We start from the raw sequence: 21,155 nt of genomic DNA on the forward strand, positions 1-21,155 counted from the left end.
ATCATTGCTCTCCCTGAGAGAGGACCCAGATCTGTGCCCTTTTGTGCTTGACAGTGATACAAGATTTCTGTGTTTGTTTGCTTTTTCCAGCGTACCCTCACAGGCAAAGTGGGCACAGTGGGCTTTTCCTAGTTGTTTGCATAACTCAATAGTAATACAGCACAACAGGTAGCTTGAAAGTGCTCTTCAATACTTTTGAATAACAAAACACTTGCAAGCAGTGTGGATAAATAAACTTAGTTAACTAGGGAGAGGGACTTGATTTCCTTCCTAGAGACGCAAAATACTTATGACAAATGTTTTTGTAATGCTTTTGTGTTTAGTTTCGCATTTGTTTCCCTCTGTCTTTTGTTCCTCTGCTCAAGAACAAAATAAGAAACAATAATAATTTTTTTATAAGTGCCCATGCTTAGAAGCCTCTGGGAGCCATGACAGAAAATAATTAAAAACATGCATATATTTTTTTCACAAATACTGGGTTGTGCCCAAATAAAACAGGGATTTGGAACAAAGAGGTCTGTTATCCTACCCTAACATACCACATACAGCCTAGCAATAAATAACATTTATGCTTTCCTATTTCGTGTGCCTGTGTGTGCTGTGAGCAGAGATGATGCAGTATGTACCTAACAGAAGGAAACACAATGCAGAGTACAGAGATGCAGGAGGACGGAGTTAAATTTGGGCAGTTTAACATGGAGTCAAAGAAAGATTGGGATTGATGGCAGGTAGCACTAGCAGTTACGTAGCCAGTGTAAGAATTTGAAAGTAAAATTCATGAGAGTTGATTTTATGAATTAATTTCTTAGTGATTAAAATCCATCCTGTTTAAGAGCTGTTAGTGCCATAGAAGTCAGTCTTTGTAACAGGAGCTGACCACTTGGTTAAGTGAAGTACATACTTATGAGTATGGTCCCACAGTTGCTTTTTAACTTAAAAGAAAAAGCTGTTTGTAAGTTTTTTTTGTTTCATCTTCAATAACAACCTCTGACCCAGCACTTCTTAACAGCCTCACCATGGGCTAGACTCGTGTACCTCCTGTACTCATCTACCTCTGTAGATGTGAACAAGTTTCCACGTAACAATTTCTTGGGCAGATGCATTTATTAGATAATGCAGAATAGTGTGTAGTCAGTGTTAAGAGAGGAATTCACAGTATAAACTAAAGTCTCAGAGGTAGTTCTTTTCAATCAAGCCTTCATTATAAGATGTTTCTGAATTGGGAAAGTTTTCTGTTATACACTTATTTCTCATAGTTAAGAAATAGCTCATTCTCATTTACAAGAATGAATGACTGTTGCATTTATGGTGAGGGCTCATAACATCTGTCTCATTCTCTACTGTGGAGTTTTAGCACTTTTGGAAAATCCTGTCAAGAGATGTCAGTATAATACCCCTCTGCATTCCTATAGTAACAGAAAAGAATAGCTGTGCTAATAGAAGTTAGTAAGGCGTGACTTTTTTCCTGTAGCACTGTTAGTTATTCCATGTTGATTTCTCAAATGTTCTCATAAATGGCTTTTAAAATTACTCAACAACCTAATTCAGACAATACCTCTCTAATTATCTCTTTAGTGCTTCACTTACTATCTCTGGAGAATTATCTCATCTGTAAAAGAGGCTCTTTGGATCTTTAAATATCTCTCTTGCATTTTAAAAACAATTCTTAAAAATTGTCTTCCTTTTTTTGACAATTAGGATGTCTTAGTTTGAATGGAGTAATTATGAATTTATAAGAACCCAGCAAAGAAGCTTAATTATGGGTTGATTTCAGCAGTACTTTAGCCTGGGCATTGGTATTTCATTGATGCAGTTTTGTTCAAGCGAGAGAAAAAGATGATAAATGTCTCTATGCTTGCTGGAGACCTCCTCTGTAATTGATAATTAAGTTGCTCGTTTATTCCATTAGTGGGAGTAGGTCTTACAAATGGGATCTTTCTGAAAGAAAAAACGATGTTGGCAATTCAGGATCTGTTGGATCTGTCAAGATCGTGTTGGATCAAGAACTGTTGCAAAATGTTGGCTTAACATGGATTTTCTTTGTTTTGCAGAAAGCAGAAATAAAGTTTCACTCAGCTGGAGCAGAGTAGTGAGTTTATAACAGGACTTTCATTTAATTTTTTTCCCCTTTCTCCAGAAGGTGGAAAAAATAGATCTGAAGTTATTAAAGTAATTTTACAAGTCCCATTCTCAGGTAGAAAAGAAATATTTTGTGCAGAAAACTTTTTCCATATAAAGCTTTTAAACTTGAGTTCATAGACTCTTCAAAAAATCTGAAGGCTTTCTCTGGTTGAAAAGTACCTGAGTTTTCCACTTAAATACCAGTTGCAATTACTGATTACAAAGTATAGTGTAAAGCAAATAAAAATCTTCTTTTAGATGATGGAATTCTAAATAGTTTAAGAAATGACAGTTTTATACTTTCATTTTTTCCCCTTAGCTGTCTGCCCTATATATTGAATGAGACTTGGCTTGGGTATGCAAGTCGCTGGCATGAAAACTGCAAAATCAGTAATGACTACTTTGTTAGGTATGTGTTTGCAGTCAGACATTCCCTAGATGCATTTCTTAGTTCTCTGGTAGACTCCCAGCTGCTCTGGTCTAAGCAAATGGTGGTCAAGTAGATGGAGATTGCCAGGATCGGGAAGGCTAAGAAATTTGTGGCTTTAGGCAAAAGCAGAAAGCTTTCCTCTGTAGATTTGCAAACAAAAGAAACAGGAAATTGTTGGAGACACTTCCCTAAGAGATGTAGGCCCCTGTCTGCTGGGAAGGAACTTGTTCTGCACCTGCAGATTGTGATGCAAACCACCTGGACAGGTGTAGGAGGTGGAAAAGGCCTTGAAACTACTTGAGGAAGTCTCTGGAGTACAGACCTTATTGGTTTGGTTTTGTTTTAATGTAGGAGTATTGGAGTCCAATAGACTCTGATCAGGTTCTTGTCTAATGTTTAATAGCAATTTTACTTATTTGAAGATATTTGATGTTATGTGGGACTTTTGATTTAGAATTGATACAAAATATGCTGAAATCATAATGCAAATGTGAGTTAAGTCATCCAAACATTGGAATAGCTGTGTGTAGTTCATTGAGAGCAACAACATGATCATCATTAGTGTGTTTCTGTTTTACACTCACTCTCTTGACACTAGATGTCCCCAGTTGCTGGGAAGGATTACATGGGTTACAGGCAGCTCAAGCTAGTGATGATGTCTTTGAAGTTAGTTTGTTAGTTGTTCAGTTTTAAAGTCAGTGGTGGCCTGAGATACGTACATAGCCAGAGCAGTATGGAAGGAGTATATAACTTGGGGAGGTATACAGTGTTTAATGAACTCAGGGATAAATATTTACATCACCAGCTGGCGTAACTGTTCACCTGAAACAAAAATTAGTCTTCTCTTTGTGTTGAAATGAAGTTAGGGTTTTTTTTTGCAACAAAAAATTGGTTTTATTTGCAACAAAAAACTGCGATTGTACCCTGTGCTACTCCCTGCAGCTTCAGAGTGTGACGAAACCCTACATTTTTCCCTTAACATCGTTTAACATTGCCCTTGCCCATCGTCTGAATTTTCTCCCACTGTAAGGGATTAGTGGTCAGTCACAGGGATTTACACCTTCCTAACATCAGCTGGAAGGGGCACCTCAGTGAAATGCAAGAAATTCGGGAGTCTCCTGGAGAGCATCAGAGATCATTTTGTGATACTCATACTGGATTAACTGAAGAGGGGTAATGCACAGCTGATTTACTATTCACAAGCAAGGTACAAATGGTTGGGATTAATAGTCAATGGCAACTTGGCTGTAGCGACCTTAAGATGGAGAAGTTGAAGAACTTGAGTGAGAAAAACAGCTAGGTATAGATCCTGAATTTCAGGGGAACAGATCTTCACTTACTGTATTATTCGTAGACAGTAATAATAGTTTACTGAAGGGATTCTAAAGGAATTTCCCTGTTGGAAATATATCACTGTGAAGACATTTTTCTTTATAGATGACATCAATTGAATTTGATCAGAAATTGCATTAGAGTGGAATGTGTATTCTTTCTTACTTTAAAATGCCTATTTAGAATTAGTTTCCCCTGTCAGAATTCTTTAAGTTTCAGCATGTTTTTAAGACCAACAGATTGGTCCAACAATGTGGTACTTCAGTGTTTCTAACAGAGACACTGTTAATCTTATTTACAAGTATGTTTTAAGGATGAAACTCACATACAGCCATCTCTGCATAAGAAAGAACTGAAACATGAAAAGTCCTCAGTGTGGTGTCCTACCTTTTTGATACAAATACTTTCATGCATTTGTAGCAGTATTTGGCAAGTAATAAATAAATAGAAATTCTAATAATAAATATTTTGTCAAGAATGTGCTTTGTATTCTGTTTTTATCCCCTTTACCTCCCCACAGATTATACTTTCTCTTGAATCTGTTTTCTGAATTTGTGCTTTACTGAAAAATGGATTCTTCCATTTTTGCCCATCAGTACTTATTTCTGTATTGTTTGGCATTCCTGCTGTTTCCTCCTTATCCTATCCACTGCTCCTTAGTCCAGTGATCCATAAACCTCATTCAGGCAATCTGGGCACGCCCGGGAGCTTCTGGAGAAAGATAACTGCTGTGCAGTCTGCTAAATTCAAGCTGGAGTTTAGTTCCCAGAGTATTTTTGTATAGGAAATTGCCATAAAGTAACATAAAATAGAAAATAGTGAGTAGAAAAAACTGAGATGTAGGATCAGAGAAGAATATGGTAGCAACTGAAAGAAAATGTGGTTAAAATGGGGGGGACTGGGGGGACAAATGGGATTTGTATGGAAATGTAGCAGACTGAATAGAAGAATCATCACGGGGTGGAAGAGTAGCAACTGGGCTCTGTGCAGTAAAGTCTAGGATAAAAGGCAAGGCAGAAAAAACACATTCAGAAACCCAGGAGAAATTGTACTGGCAGAAACAAAAGGATAAATCAACATGCCATGAAAAGGAGCAGCACTGAAATGGATTAATGAAAAAGGATTGCTATTCATCATGCAGCAATATTAGATTGAATATTAAAGCCCCATACAGAGGGAATGGGTTATCGCAGGAAAAGATGATGAGACAAGAGGTGAAAGTGGAGGAATAAACATCTGATGAATTAATGAAAACAAAAGTAAGGCCAAATGTGCAGATAAGCAAGTCCCAGTGCTTGTGCTAAAAACTAGCTCAAAAATAGTCTTCCAGTGTTATTCCTTTTCTCTTTTTAAAACAAGTAGTTCATATTAAAATTCCTAATTCTTTTATTATGCTTATAATTAAAGGGCATAGTCCTCCCTGCATTTTTTCAACTTGGTTATTTATATTTTCCTTCCTGTTTTGTATTTTACTTGTAAATACATATTTAATTTCACTCTATGTAGAGAGGATTATACTGTAAGTATGCATTTCATGAATCATAATGCTATGCAGAATATAGTCTCTGAGGAGTCAGCTATGTAGAACTACTAAAACATTTCTTATGTTTTATTTATTGTTCTGTTTATTAATGAACTTATTTTGAAATCCCACAAATGAAAACAAATCCAAATCATTTAGGGTTGTAGATAAATATATTTTTTTAGTTTATTTTCATGAAAAGGATAACAGACCGGGGGCTCACACTGCTCTTGATCTGCTTCATAAAGCTCTTGCAGCTGTGTAGCCGATGACAAAAATCCTGCAGTGTTTCCACACCATAAAGATGGGTGCTTTACAGCCGTCTGGAAAGTGTGATCCCATGATATGCTAAGAATGACAAACTGGCAATAAGTTTGATTAAGCAGCATTTAGACACCGTTTGTGTGGCTGTTTTTTGCAAGTTCTTCTAAATCGAAGTCCCACCTTTTGTGAAACTGCAGTACTCTGCACAGTATTCTGTTACTTTACTGCAAGTGCATGTGGACTAGGCCTTAAAGTTAAGGGCATTCAGCACCCAGAGGGATGCTTAGCACCTTGTGTTATTCAGTTTCTATAACAACAAATAGATATCACATGAAGTAACTTCTAATATTATCAGTGTGTGCAGCTCTGAAATGTCTTGAGCATTTCTCCACATTGCATCTTGCTACAAATATATCGCACTTCGGCTATGAGCTTTTATGCCAGAGATCCTCAGGGGACAAATGGAGGCATGCACCACATACAGATGACTGTATTAGACTCTGTAAACTCCAAGAAACTTAGTAAATTGAGTTAATTTTATACTACAGTAAACCTTACTTCTTTAAATTATTTCATCTTATTTTCTTTTTTTCTTTCAACCAAGGAAATGCTACTTCACCTCAAGTACAAAGACCTTCTTTCATGGACTACTTTGATAAACAAGATTCTAAGAATAAAAGCCCTGAAAACTGTAATCAGAATATGCATGAACCTTACCACATATCTAAAAATGTTTTCCCCGATAACTGGAAAGTCCCTCAAGATGGAGATTTTGATTTTGTAAGTACATTTTTATTGTTTGCTTTGGTACGTGCTGTTTATTTTATATGTGCCAAAATAGTTATTCTTGTTTTATAACTATGTTAATACAAGGAAAATAAGTAATCTTTCAAGAATACTATCCAATTATCTAATCTTCATATCTCATATTGGCTGTGCAATAAGTGTATTTGCAGAACTGGGGACCTTTCTAATACATGGTGCTATATGACACTATAAATAAACTTCTTTATAAGTACAGGTTTTTTAGTAAAAAGTATTTTTGATTCTACAACTTGTGTTATAAAAACTTTCAAATTTCTATTTAAATTTCTATTTCTAACAGTTCTATTTAAAAATATTGCTACAGGTGTGAAATATTGTCATGTTTTGTGAATATCTCAGTGAGACAATAAGCATTTGAACATAGGTGGAGACATCAAGTCCATCTGTTCTGAGGTGGTCAAGATTACTTACTATTTTGCATGAGCCAAGTTGTTGATGCTATTCCAATAACAAGTACCTCTCTTCATGGAATTTTTGTATTTAACACCAGAGTATCTATTTAAGGGCATTTTTTCCTTCCCGTCCAAAATATGGGTTTTTTTTTGTTTGATTTATGGTTCTTTGTTGGTTGCTTTTTTTTCCCCTATGTTACAAATTATAACACAAGCAAAAAAAGAAAAAGAAAAAAAAAAAAGCTATCTATAAGTACACCTTAATTTTAGGATACTCTCAAAATAGTGTATCTCCTGTTTAGAAAGTTGGAGATAATTACACCTGTTTTTTGACTTTTCTTACATTTTTTTTCTTATATTTTTTAGCGTTGTTAATGAAAGAATTTAGTTTATCTGCGGTAACTCATACATGTTCTTCACTGCAGTGCAGTAGCTAACTGTGATCACATGGCACCTTTTTGAAAGTACACTTGGGGTTTGGAGAAAAACATTGTGTTTAATTTTAGGTGACAGCTGTAGGTGTGGGATTTTTTTTCCAGTTTTCACTTACTGCATCTCTACATAAAGCTGACTCCTTAAATTTTAAGCTACTGGAGTAAAGCCAGTTAAACAGCACAGTACAAGCTGTTGCTGCCAGAGAGTTTTGATTGAGTTAGATTTTAGTTTGGGTGGGCTTTTTAGGCTTTTCTTTTCTTTAAACCCTAAAATGTAATATTCACCTTCTTGATAATTGAACAAAACAATTACTTTCTTTAGTCATTGGAAAGTGACTGTTCTCTAAGTGGCAATAAAATTGCCCTTAGAACAATTGAAAATTTATTCTGTCTTTTCAATCACTTACTGAGAAATGCAAGTGTAAATGATTTTTTTGTAGATGCTGATCCTGATTTTGTAAGTGCTTATCATGAATAATTTGCACATGAGTAATCTTCATGATAGCTCATTGGTATTGCTTATACATGCAAGTTTTCTTGTAATAAGTTTGTCCTAGAACCATGCCCCGAGGAGGTCTTATTTTCAGAAGTATGTGTGTAGTGTGTGATAGGCAGACATTGCTGGTAGTTTTAGTATGAGTGGCACATGAAGCACCTCAGAAGCTGTACAATGTGCGATTTGTCCTTGACTCTCTGAAGAGGCAGGCAGCGCTGAAAGGCTTGTCACTACAAAATTATTCTGATATTGGAACAAATAGTGTAATAACTGTTTGCAAGGGCAATGTATGTACTCAGTCTTGGAGGGATTTTGTTTTAAACATAACAAAAGCCAAATACTTCCATAGGTAAGTCAGCCTAAGAAAGAGTTCAGGAAGACTCATCAATAATGGATGTCCTGCTTCAGAGCAGACCACTAATGAATATGTTTCTCTGAAGCATGTGTTGCCAGGTGATGTCACACGGCACACTGGTTTTAACAGCCTGCTGGTTCGAACCATAGGCAAATATTATTTATTCATACATTCTAGAAGGACTTCTATTTATCTTTTAGACATTGAGTGGCATTATTGATAAGCGACCTACGAGAGACTTTCTGAAAGGCTAAATCAGTGGGCAGCATGCATAATATATTGTCCACTTTTTGTAAGATGAACATGAATGTTTGCCGTTGCTGGCATAAAGTCTCTAAATGATTCATTGAAAGGATAAATAATGGAAACTTTTCCTAGTAAATATTTCTATTTTGGTTGGAATTATCCTTAATGGGATCTAGGAAGGGATCCTGACATTAGATGCTTGCAGTCATCATTTTATTTAAAGAAGGGATTAATACATTAGGATGAAGGTCTAAATGAAAAAAATCAAGCTTAATGCTAATACAATTTCCTGCAATTCTGTCTTCCTATGAGGAAGGGGAGGTGAGCTCTATAAGCTGGAGATCATCAAACTTGTATGCTGAATGACACCATTACTCTAAGAAAGCTTTCTTAACCACGTGGTCATGCAAGCCACGCATAGCATGCCACTGCTGGCTTTACCTGCGAGCCCTGGCAGACTGGCAGTGCCATGCTGGGAACAGCTATTTGTGTGTATCACTTGGAAAGAATTCAAAGTTAATTAGCGGTCTCCTGTGGCATAAAATGGAGAAGGAAAACTACTGTTGAGAAACTGGTGGGAGACTCGAGGTAAAGGGAAGAAGGAATAATCCTTATAGTTCCCTGCAAATAATTGATTTACTCATCTGTGTGTGTAAGATGAGACCTGAGGAGATAATATTTCAGGCCAAAGGATATATTTGTGTTAGTTGTCAGTTCTATTTTATCCTATTACTGATGTATTTTACTGTTTGATGAAATAAGAAATGGTTATTTAATTTTGTTTAAATAGACATGTAATGCAGATATAATGGCCTTACATGCTTGCTAACATTTTTAGATTATGTAAATAAATTATGCAGGAAATTATAAGTTGGATAAATGAAAGTGTAAAATAATGCAAAATTAATTTAGCGCTAAGTCTGGTTTGAAAGTTTTTGTGTGGGCATAGTTTTCTGTCCTGATGTGAGTGTTTTAAAATCTACTTGCCAATTAAAATAGAAGATTTGTCCAAGAAAATAAGATGCTCTGGTCACCAATCTGAGTTTTAAAATAAGAAATGTCAGCAACGTTCTTTCACTCTGAAAGTATGTATTTGGGATTTGTTTTTTTACTATTGAAGTCCATCTGTTTCGAAAGTCAAAAATTGCTCATATTTCTTTTTCACAAATGCCATATGGGAAATCCATCTCTCTCCTGTCGACTGTTAGTCCTGCTGGCCTTCAGTCTCTTGATCAGTCTGTGCTGGTTATGGATGTCATGTTCCATGAATTTGTGAGGAACAAGTTTTCACTGCAGGTCTTCAAGTTTAGCATTGTATTGAATCAGATGTATTATAAATAACTTCTCATGAGATTTAATTTTGATACTGAATAGTGACCTCTCTATATATATGTGGGTGGAATATATATATTGGAATAGCATATATAGTATATCTGTAGATAGATAGTAGAATATTATGCTATTCCAAATTTGCCCTAATTGTGTGCTTCAAGGCTAAGATGCTGTTTTGCATGGATGAGATGTGGGTGTTTTTTTATTTCTTTCTTTTGTTGTTGTTTTCTATATTTTTTTCCAAGCTCTTTAAAAAAAATCTGTATTCTTCAATGCTTTATTTTTCTGTGCATAGGAATTTTTATAGGTTTTTTTTTTTTTTTTTTTTTTTTTTTAATTTTAGCTTTCATTTATTCTCTTACCTATTCATGTTGTATCATGGTAAATTCTGGAAACCTCAAAATATGGATCTTCTATATCAGCAACTCTCAGATAAATGTATTTCTGGTTTAATGTTTGTGAACATTTTGTTCAGTTTGGCATTTCAAAAAAGGAATGCTCAAGCTCTGGATCTAAATGTTACAAAAAGAAACCGGTGTTTGTTCAAACGTCAGCTTTTACTAAATTTCAGCCTATACTTCACACTCTCAAAGATCATTGTAGATTGTCTTTCTCAGTGATTACTTGTGAGTACAGGCAGTCATTTTATGTTTCCTTGTTTTTAAGGCATTCAGAAAATGATGAAATGAAATCAGTATTTCCAACTCTTAATTTACTCAGTTTTATTTGGGTTTAAGTGATGTTTTATTCCCAGCGAACCTGATGTCAACAAGAAACTGCTCATTGTGAAGAGAAGTGGAATCGTGTCATTGAATAAGTAGTGATGTTATTTATGGCAGTGTGAATGATATATAAGCAGCTTTTCGTAATGAAGCCTAACTGCTGAATGGGCCAACTTTTGGTCTTTCTGCCTTGCAGCTCAGGCAGCTGTTTGGAATGGAGTACCGAATTAGGCTGAATGATGTGGTGCTTGTTTTGGCCACCTGAATTACCAGTCCTTTTAAGAACAATTATTTTTTTAATAGATGGTAGGCATTGGCCTGTTCCTGGTATGGTAGCTTTTTTCTTTGGATGAGGTGGTTTTCCATCAGCTATGTTCATGCCGGAGAGAAGCATGTGTTAAATGAGGAGTATAACTAAAGGTGTCATTGAAGCAGATTGCTCAGATTTATCCTTTTGCTTTTTACAGTGTTTGTGGTGTGTTTTATATATAGCTTTTGTCTGAGTATTTTTTTTAAATGAGCATTATATAAGAATTTTCACAACAAATATGGTGAACTTTTTTTAAAAGGAAAACTTGTTTGAAACTTAATGTGGGGAAAAACCTTAACTTTCAAGAGTAGTGTGCTATGCTTACATATTGTGAATTAACCTCTTTCTTACATTTGTACTGTATTATGATATCATGACATTTGAGGTCTCATTAAGATACACCATAGCTTTGCAAAACCTCCTGCCCCTTTGTAAGGTGTGTTGTGTTAGCTTGGGACACAATGTTAACAGAGCACTTACATGAACTACAATGAAGTAATATCTAACTGATAATAACTTGAGTTGATGATGCTCAGGTGCTCAAGTTCACTTGCACTGATTCAATCTATTATTTCACTTTAAATTAAAAATAATAATAATACTTTTTGTTTTAAAATATTGATGATAAAATGTTAAAAGGCAAATTTATTTATTGTAGCAATGATAGGGTAATGATTTCTGTCTTTAGTAGAATTATTTCCAAACAAGAATGGTATCCAGATTGTTAAATATTAAACAAGTGAACATGTAGATCATGTTTTGCAGTATCTACAGCATCGTGTTTAAGTAGATGCATTTTGGGTGACTTAAAGATTCTGGAATAGCAACAAAAATTTTAAAAGCCATCTGTTACCCTAGGCAGAATATTTCCTTGGGTTTCAACCAGATCAAATACATTAGAATATAATCATGGTGAAATAATAATATTGCTCATACGGAGCACTTACCATTTGGAAATGTATAATGTGACGATTCACATAAATGAAATATCCTAATATGGCTGAAGACCATAAAGAATTTAATAAAAACTTCATTTATAAAGCTAGTTTGAGTTCACTTCATTGGAAATATCTCTTTGGCCAAAACCTTGGCTGCTTTAGTCTGATTTTATTTAAGCAGAAAATGAATTAATTTGATATAATCTTTCTAGTTTGTGGGTTGAATGTATTTCCACTAATTTCAACCCTTTCAAATCCTCCTCTGAGTTAAAAGAAAGTTTTAAATGAAGTATTAATGTACATTCATTTTGCTTTGTCCGTAATTAGTTGCATGAATATCATGTAGCATTTTCAGATGCTGACAGGAAGAACATCATAGAGCAGAGAGATGCATGCATTTTCTTAACTGAGGGAATCGGAAACTTAGGTGTCTGGGTTTATAGGTACTGTTTGTAGATGAGGTAAACAGAAAATCATTTGCCAGGTCACAGTTAATAAAGTATTATTGATGTTGGCAGTTAATCTCTGTGCGGAATTTCATTCATATCAGAGGCAGCTAACAGACAAGAGACTGTATACTGAATGTAATAGATGTAATGTACTTTATCTTTGTTGTTTCATGAAGAGAGTGTGAGCCTCAGCAGAGGAGATTTTCTGAGCCTCTTGTAACAGAAGGCCAGTACAGACGCTTCTGGCGTGTGAGTTGTCTTTTAGAAAATAAAAGATGTGGGGAATAATTCAGAGTGCTGTCAGTATTAGGAATCCGGTGTGAATAGTTTGTATGCTATCTGTGGTTGTATCATACAGCCCTGCAGGCATTCAGTATGGGAGGTTGCACTGGCCTGATGTGTAGACTAAAAATATATTATTGTTTTATTTTTTCCCATAGGCAAAGAGGACAGACCAACCTATTAAACTTGTGGGTTTTTTTTAAACTCTTCAAGTCAAATACTGGCTGATTTAGTTAAATCCTGCTTGAGTAGTCTAACCACAAAAGGAGAATTATTTCAACAACAGAATAAGGGAATTTACTATGTGAACAGTGTTTCTCCAACTGGTATTGAATTTAGGAGCCTTTCTCTTTGAGTATGTCCCTTCCCTCATTATTGTAGAATAATTGAGAACCAGGCCTAAGAATTTGGTGCTATACATAAATAAATTAGTTAGTTAGTAAACAGAATCCATCCTTTCTATTTGTCTTAAATGGTAGGATTATTTAAAAGTTGTCATTCTGATCACTAAATCACTAAATGTCACCATACATGGGCAGTTTTGGAAGGTGAATCTTACTACATGACAAAGCTCATAGGAATTTTCTACCCTAAAAGTGCATGGAAGACCCTCTCTAGGCCAAAAAGCTTTTTTCCGTTCTGATGTGAATAACAAAGTTATGTATTTTTACTCATCATTCATACATCCTCTGAGAACAAGAACTGAAAGTCTTAAATTGCACCAAAGTATTTGAAGTTGAATAGCAAGAACATCTCATGGGATAGCAAAGTACTGCAGCAGTTTGCTCAGAGGGTTGCAGAAGTTGCTGCTGATGTTGGTGTTCAAGATCTGATCAGGTAAACATGTCAGGAGCAATCTTGGTGAAGTCTGCTTGGAGCAGAGGACTGTTGTAGGTGACTTCATCCTGTAATGTCTCCAGCAACCGTAAATCCTGAGGGGTTTTAAGCTACTGCTGGTGGCTGAACTTCATAATCATAGAAGAGTTTGAGAGCACATAGGTCATTACAAACTCAAGTACTCAAAAATATTGACATGCCTAATTTGTTTATTAGAAGTCTCAGTATTTTGGAGGAGCTAGACCTTGGGTAACCTTGACAGTTTTCATAATTAAAAGTCAAATAGCATTCCCAAACATGAGTCTGCCTCTGAAAAATTTCAGCCAAGATTCAGTGAACCACGTTTTCTCTCCTGAAAATTTAAAGCATCAGTGCTGTCCTTGTGTTTGTATCATGTCTAATAGTTTCAATGTGCAATGTAATTCTTATTTTTTTTTTTTAGTTAGAAAACAGCTTCTACTGAGAAGACACTTCAAAATTTATTTTTCCACCAATTTTCTAATTCTTGGTGTAGAGTTAAGAATGAAACTACTTTACCCCAAAGAGTCTACATTTAAACACCCGAAAAGGTCAAAAAACTGTTTTGTTTTTTTTTTCTCATTAGCGCAAGGATAGTCTGCAGCATAATCCAAGTGTATAAATTAATTATGCAGTGTGCCTGCAATTCATGTGTAGTTTGAAGAGAACAAATGAAAGAAATGAGAGGAACTGAGAAGCTGGAGCAGCACTGCTGGTTTAATGTAACATCTTGTTACCTCAATAACTGGCTGTCTGTACTAATCCACCTCTTTGGGATCCTTAGGTGGCATAGAAAGGCTGAACAAGTTTTAGAGGATTTGTTTTTTGTGCATCAAAATAGTTCAGTTTCAGATCTTTGTATTCTGTTTTTTGGTGGCTTTAAGCAGGGAAGTATTTAATCCAAATTGTTTCCATGTTGCATAAATCACTGTTAATGACAGGGCAGTGTATCACATCTCTGTGTGTAATGTCTGACGCCCAGACGGAACGCTGACACAAAGAGGTGTGTGTACCACTTTGTGCACTTCCACAGAATTCTTCAGTGTCATTTCTATGGAAGCATCATGCGAATTTACCACTGAGAAACAAAATCTCCTTATCTTTGGTATGTTGATTAATTATCCCTTGTATGGCATCTACATAAAGATCTTTGTTTTATGCACATCTATATTTGTGTTGAGAGTAGGAGTTGTACAGGCATAACAAGAGTAGAAAGAAAATTTAATGACTTAATGAAAATGGGATGTACAAGGATAAAACTGTGTTCTAAGAAAGCTCTGAAGTCAGAATAACATAGTTTATAGCTTTTCCAAAAGAACTGCTTAACACTGAGAACCCTGACAGTTTTTAGTGTGCAATTGTGAGAACTAAAGCAAGCTAACTTAAACCATTTTAAAGAATTTAACGTATTTATTTATAAGGACAGCAACAAGCTTAGGCATGGACAAGATTAGGGTTTTACTAGCTGTGAAACAGGAACTTTGCATACTGTGCAGCCTTGACTGCATGCTATTGTATCAACCTCCTGTAGTGCTTGTAGATATGAATTCAGACTTTTTATAAACACATTTGATTTTTTTTTTCCCTCATGGTGTCACTACAGACCAATGTATTTAATTGTTTTTATATCTGGATGTTCTTCTTTCAAGTAAGGATGGGAGAAAAAATGTTCTTTGAAGACACCTTTAGACCAGACTTTCCCATCACATCAAAAAGGTCTCTTAGGTCCAAAACTCGCTACCAGTAAAAATAAGATAGCCGCCTCTTCTATTTGAGACTTCTTAAAGTAACTCCCTATGTCAAAAAGGACAATCTTCAAAGAGAATACAGCAAAAAGAGGAGAGTTGTTTGGAGCTATCTCGGAGCTCTGAGCATTAATCCCACTGGAACGCTTAGAAAGTGCTTATGCTGTTTTCAAAGCAGTTCTTCATATGCTTCTAAAGCAAACTTTTTTTTTTTCTCCAGTATGGAAAGGAAAATTCCTGGAAGTTAACAGTCAAAACAGGCACTGATAAAGGAAAGAAAATTATAGGACTGGGTTTATATTGAAATTATTTCCATTAATGTTGTTTGGGAGAAAGCAAAACAATGTCTACAGTCTCAACTGTGAAGATTGTTGTGCAGTAGGTATAGGCTCATTCTAAAGAAGTTATATTTTTTTAAATCAAAATGTGGTTTGTTGTATATAAAGTGCAAGGCTTCATGTTAGGAATGTAATGTTGGGCTGTCATCCCCCGAGTTGTTGCAGTGTCATTTGGGTTATTACAGTATTATTGTTTACTTTTAGTAGAAATAAATTGTTACTTAATACTTGCCATAGTTATATGTTCTTAATGCTATCCATACATGAGAAAAACATGACAAGTAGCCATCAAAAGATAAGAGGTATCCAGGTAGTGATGGATTAATAGTGATGGAACTGTGAGAGCTCTGTGGTGCTTATGATGTGAATGTGTAAGGTGAGATGGACTTTTTAGTTTACTTTTACTTTTTTACTTTTACATTAGAAATTTCTAAGGAGTTTCCATTAACTAATAAGAATATACCACTATGAGTCAAGATAAAGAGATGGTTGTAAGTAAGCCTGTAGTCAGACAGATTCAATTAAAGTAACAAAGATATTAGATTTTAAAAAATGAAGCTAACACTGCTCCTTTGGGATTTCATGTCACTAATTACCCACTGAAATGTGAGCACCTGTGTGCTACCCACCAGGAGTGCAACTGCAGGGAGAAAGGAGAAAGTGGTGGAAATGTGTTCATCACAACACAGAGTGAGCTGTATTTGTGTAATCTGGTGTGTGCTCTGCTGTTTTATTTGTTGTTTCTTGAGCCAACTAACTTCCTTCTCGTGGGTTTCAAGGAGCTCTGCTGTACTGAGATTGTTTTTTCCTGTGTCAAGTGCTGTGACGAAGTTTGGGTATCCATCCTCTTGGCACTCACACTTCAGATATTTGTAAGGGTTGATAAGATCCCCTTTCAGCCCCAGGTCTCTCAGCCTTTCCTCATAAGGGAGATGTGCCATGTCTGTTATGATCTTTGCACCTCTGCGCTAGACTCACTCTCAGAGTTTCTTATCTTGAACTGAAGTGTCCAGAACTGGATACAGTACTCCAGATAGACCTCACCAGGGTAGAGGGAAGGACAACCTCCCTTGACCTGCTGGCCACTCTCTTTTTAATGCACCCCAGGATACTGTTCACTGATTTACAAGACTAAACCTCCAAATTTTGAGCAGTGCCCTTTCATTTAATTTAAGAAAAAAACCAAACAATTTGCAGAGTAATAGATATTTGCAGAAAAAAAAAGGAGATGAAAACAGGAGAAATTTCTGATGTGGATTTCTGAAGTATTTTGAAAGAGTGGTGGCTGGGTCAGGCACCCTGTTGCTGGGCATCTCTGTGGCCTGGTAACTCTGAAGCTTGCATTTCTCCTCTCTGCTGGCTGGTGACATTGCCAACAGCCCGCTGGTTGACTTTGAGGTGGGCTAATTCAAAACAGCAATGTTGGAAAACAGACATAAGAAATAGAGGTTTGTTTGAAACTACCTGACCTGTTTTCTGTGTTTTAAAGAGCTGTTACTATAGCAACAGCAGCTAGCAGAGAATGAGAGCTTCTGAGCCTGAGGTTGGCTGTTGTGCCTTTGCAGGGGCTACCTTGCTCTGCAATGGGTGGGCTCTGCCTGAATCCTAATGGAGCAGTTACTAGCTTCATTTCAACACATTCTTCATTTGTTCATCATCTCCTTCTAATTGTCTGCTTCTCAAAATAGTGCACCTCCAAAAAACAGTAGTTAGCACATCCACGTGGCCCTCAAGCTGGCCTGTCACTAAACACCATGATCATTGTTCTGCAATTCTGTATTCCGTGTTGTGGAAGTCAGCAAACATAAGTTCTGTTTTACCACAGGTTAGGGAGAAATTAATTCCAGAGCTGAGATGCCTTCATTGAAAAATAGCCTGACAATTTTAATCAGTGAATTGCTATCTGAAATGCCTCTGCTGCTGGCAGTTGCTATTGTAACATATGGGTGAGAGAAGATTTTGCAGATGGCCAATACAAAAAACTGTTTAACAGCTTTAAGTTGGAAATCAGCGTGGTGAACTTCACCTGACATCTGGAGTGTACTCTGCTTATTGTGAAAACAGTCTCTGAGTAAGTGGACTACAATACAGCATGCTAACAGGAATGTTTGGTTAGTAGAGGTGTAATTCAATTTTCAGTTTATTGCAAATTTTTTGTATTATGAAGTGAGAAAAGCAACTGTAATGTGATCCATGTTTGAAAGGAAAAGACATTCTTGCCAAGCACAAATCTTAAGTGGAGACCTAGTTGTAACTCCAACTCAGTAGGGATCCAACAAAACACCTTAGTTGTAGTAATATTGGAGCCTCTGAATTGCTGAGTGGGACCTAAGAGAGGGAAGAACGCTTGCTACTCTTAGCCATCCCAGATGTCAGAAAAGAGATGCCACCATTAGGTTTTGATTGCCTTTCTCTGGATTTGACTATCATTAAAAGCAGCAGTGGGTTACGGTTTCAGTCAGGTCTGTCTGCACCGTACTGGGCAGATGAGTAAGTGACAGCCTGCCTGAAGCATATATCAACCTTTAGCTTTGTGCAGTATGTAGAAAAACATGCTGCAATACTGCTGGGCCTATTAGATCTTAGTACTATAGAGACAGAAAAGATATGGCTGATTCAGGGTCTTTCCTTTTCTTGCTGCAAGAGGAGCAAGTTTGCTTGTCTTGCTGCGTGGTCAAAGCTGGCAGGCCCTGAGATACACATTGCGTTGAGGTGTTGGACTTGTGAATCGTTGCTGCTGTACGTGCCAAAAAGGCCTCTTACGCTAAAACAGGAAATCTCAAGATCAGGGATAAAATTGAGTTTTCTTTCAGGCATATATAAATTTAACACATGCACAAATACAGAGATACAGGAATTATATAAACTAGTACAAGCCACAGGTAACCTAAAGCTGGGCTATGGCAACTATAAGCTAAGACTTACCTTGTGAAGTATGAAAATTCTTTGACGCAAATACAGCTGTTACAGTGATGGAGAAAATGATCTTAAAACATGAATAAAATTGTTTAGAACTTCTACAGCTTTTAGTTGGCTGTTTCTTGCTGTAATAATCTTCCTGCTTCTTGGTACGTGTATCCAGTGTTCTACAGGTGAGTGGAAACCAGCCGTAGCCTGATCTGAGCTGTGCTGCTGAGAGTCAGCATTCTAGTTTGCTCATGATACTGTCCTAGCAAGTCATATTTATCTGAGTGCACTGAAGAGTACAGTATGGTAAACAGGCATACCTTCTGTTTCCTCTTGTGGGCATCTGCCTAACCAGCTCTAATTGCCTCTATTTTCTATTTCTTCTGAGTTATTTGTTGGCTTTCAACGATTCTGCATTACCATGTGTGTTATATGCATTCCTAAAAGAGTGACCCTCTCCACCATTTGAATTTGTGTCTAGTTAAATTGTTCTTCTCACAGAGCAGCTCATCTGGGCTATGTCTAATGCAAGTGAGAATACGAACACATTAGATATTCAAGATATTGAAATACTTGGAGAACTTCAAAATATTCATTTATCCTCTGTTCCCATAATAATTCACTATTTAGTCATCTAGCAACATATAAATGAGTTTGAAATAGTTTTATTTAAAATATAGTTATCTTCCTATAATAAAATTATTTCAAACTCAGTTACGCAGATATTCACCTGTGTTTGTGAGGAAACAAATGTACATATTCCTTAAGCATATGTGTGTGTACTGGTATATGTCTCTGCCTTTTGGAAAGTGATGATATATTTTGTAAAACTCCATGTTGAACCTCAACTCACATGCTAGCTTTAACAGAACTCTGGATACACAGTGATGTGTAAAGTATCTGGCCTTATGGAAGTTTGGAAAACTTGCCTCGGAGAAGTGTTTCAGAGGCATGAAGTTTTCCAGTAACACTAAGCTGAGTGAAGTGCCTGCCACAGAAGTACTTGAGTCTGATTAAAAATGGCAGAATTTATTCTTTTTATATTTAGTACTTTCCCTTTGTCTTTAAGGATTGGCTTTTTTTTTTTTTTCACTCTGCATTTTTGTTTTGTACAGAAATACCATAAAGGGAGTTTATCCAAAATTGTGAGTCACTGTGTTCATATGTGAACTATCCTGGTTGCCCATTAAACCACATCATTTGGTATGTTTTGGTTGTGGTTAGGTATGGCTGTGGTGTTAAAAGTGCCAGTGTTGGTTAATCCCTAAAGTAATAGTAAATGTTTTTGTGAAAGTCAATATTTTATGTGATTTTAGTATGAACAAATGTTCAATTATGAAAGAACTTGCAAACCTGCAAAAGAACGCTAGACCAGTTTCTTCTGTATATCTAGATAACATGCTAAATTATTTGTTACAGTAAAAGTACGTTTGCTTTAAGAGAAGTGTGCAACTTCAAGTATCAAATTTTGCTGTTAAGAATGTGAGAATTTTCCATAGGAGCCCTTTGTCAAATGGTAGATTATCAAAGTGATGGTGAGAGCATTAGAACTGATGCTAACAACTTTTGTGGGAAGTTGAAGAGAGATTATATTGAAACAGCTGTTTTGTTTACTCACTGAAAGAGCTAATTTTTGAAATAATGAAAGATTTACTGCCAGCCTGATGAGCATAACAATACCTCTGTATCCATCTGCTTTAATTGGAGCGTTGCCATGAAATGGACTTTCTCATTCAACTAATGGTTTTCATGATTGATTCAGTTAGTTTCACCTTCAAGTAATGTGCTCCATAGATATGTTTGTACATGGTTGTATGAATTTTGAACACTTGCTTTGGAAACTTCCATGGTCCTGCCCTGTTGTACATCCCCTAGGAGAGGTCTGAGCTGAATAACACTGATCTCCTATTCCTAAGTTATTTCTAGTTTTTTAACTGCTCTTGGAAATATATTTCCTATTGAATTTACTTTTTTCTGGTCTTTTGGAGAGCCATACTGTTACTTTATTTCATATATTGATTTTATTTAACATTTTTGCTCAAACATTTTGGGCCTACAAATGCGTAATCTCTGTGAGTTCTAGCAGTGTCTCCTGTGTATAAAGTATATCGTGTTTGGAATACAGTGGTCATTCTTGGCAGTATTGTGATGAGGAAAAAAAAACCAACATACCTATGAAATATCTATTTATAAAGAAATTGACTCCTAAGGAAATATCAAGAATTGCTTCAGTTATATAATTCTAACAGGTTTTATTTTTTAGACTTCTGAATCAGGTTTATTCAATTTCTTGTTTCACATTTCAGGTTGGTTTATCTCAGGAGGAAGTTGAGGGGTTCTCTTGAATTATGATTTGATAAAAATATCTCAGAATAGGTGCTCTTGCAAGCCATTTAATTGCTGCTGCTTTCATCTTCCCTGCCTTCTCATAATACTGAAGTCTCTAAATGCCCAGAGGGTTGTTTGTGAGGTCATGCTGCAGCCAGCACAGCTTCCACATCATGCCATTCAGGTTTGTCTGCAACCGAAAAAACAGAAGTTAGTTGGCCCTTTCTTTTTTGAGATCCTGTACAAAGTTCTTAAAGGCACCAGTTATATGTAGATTTCAGAACTTTTCCTGGAACAAAGTGTGATGTCATTAACTTGAGTTTCCTCTTTATTCCACTTTGAGCAAAGTCTTGCCATATGAAATGAAAGGTGAAGCTCTGCCTAAGCTTTTAATTAATTCAGGATCTCTTTGTTTCCCAGTGCTGAGTGTCTGTGGCAAGGTTTTGGTAGCAGGAGGAAGAGGCAGGGTGCTTCCCTGTACCAGATACAGCTGGCCATACAGTGGCCCCCTGCAGGACAGAGTTGCATCCCA

The 21,155-nt window shown here is 36.2% G+C and overlaps 1 protein-coding gene across 1 annotated transcript in view; it reads left to right on the forward strand.

The window, feature by feature from the left end:
* Nucleotides 1-21,155, forward strand: part of STK3 (serine/threonine kinase 3) — a 130,396-nt gene that overhangs the window by 78,471 nt on the left and 30,770 nt on the right. The window contains exon 10 of the mRNA XM_048940006.1: nt 6,274-6,449. Coding sequence (XP_048795963.1) covers nt 6,274-6,449 — 176 coding nt within the window. The remainder of the gene's footprint in view (nt 1-6,273; nt 6,450-21,155) is intronic.

Source organism: Lagopus muta, chromosome 3 (genome assembly GCF_023343835.1).
Source record: "Lagopus muta isolate bLagMut1 chromosome 3, bLagMut1 primary, whole genome shotgun sequence".
NCBI classification, from domain to species: domain Eukaryota; kingdom Metazoa; phylum Chordata; class Aves; order Galliformes; family Phasianidae; genus Lagopus; species Lagopus muta.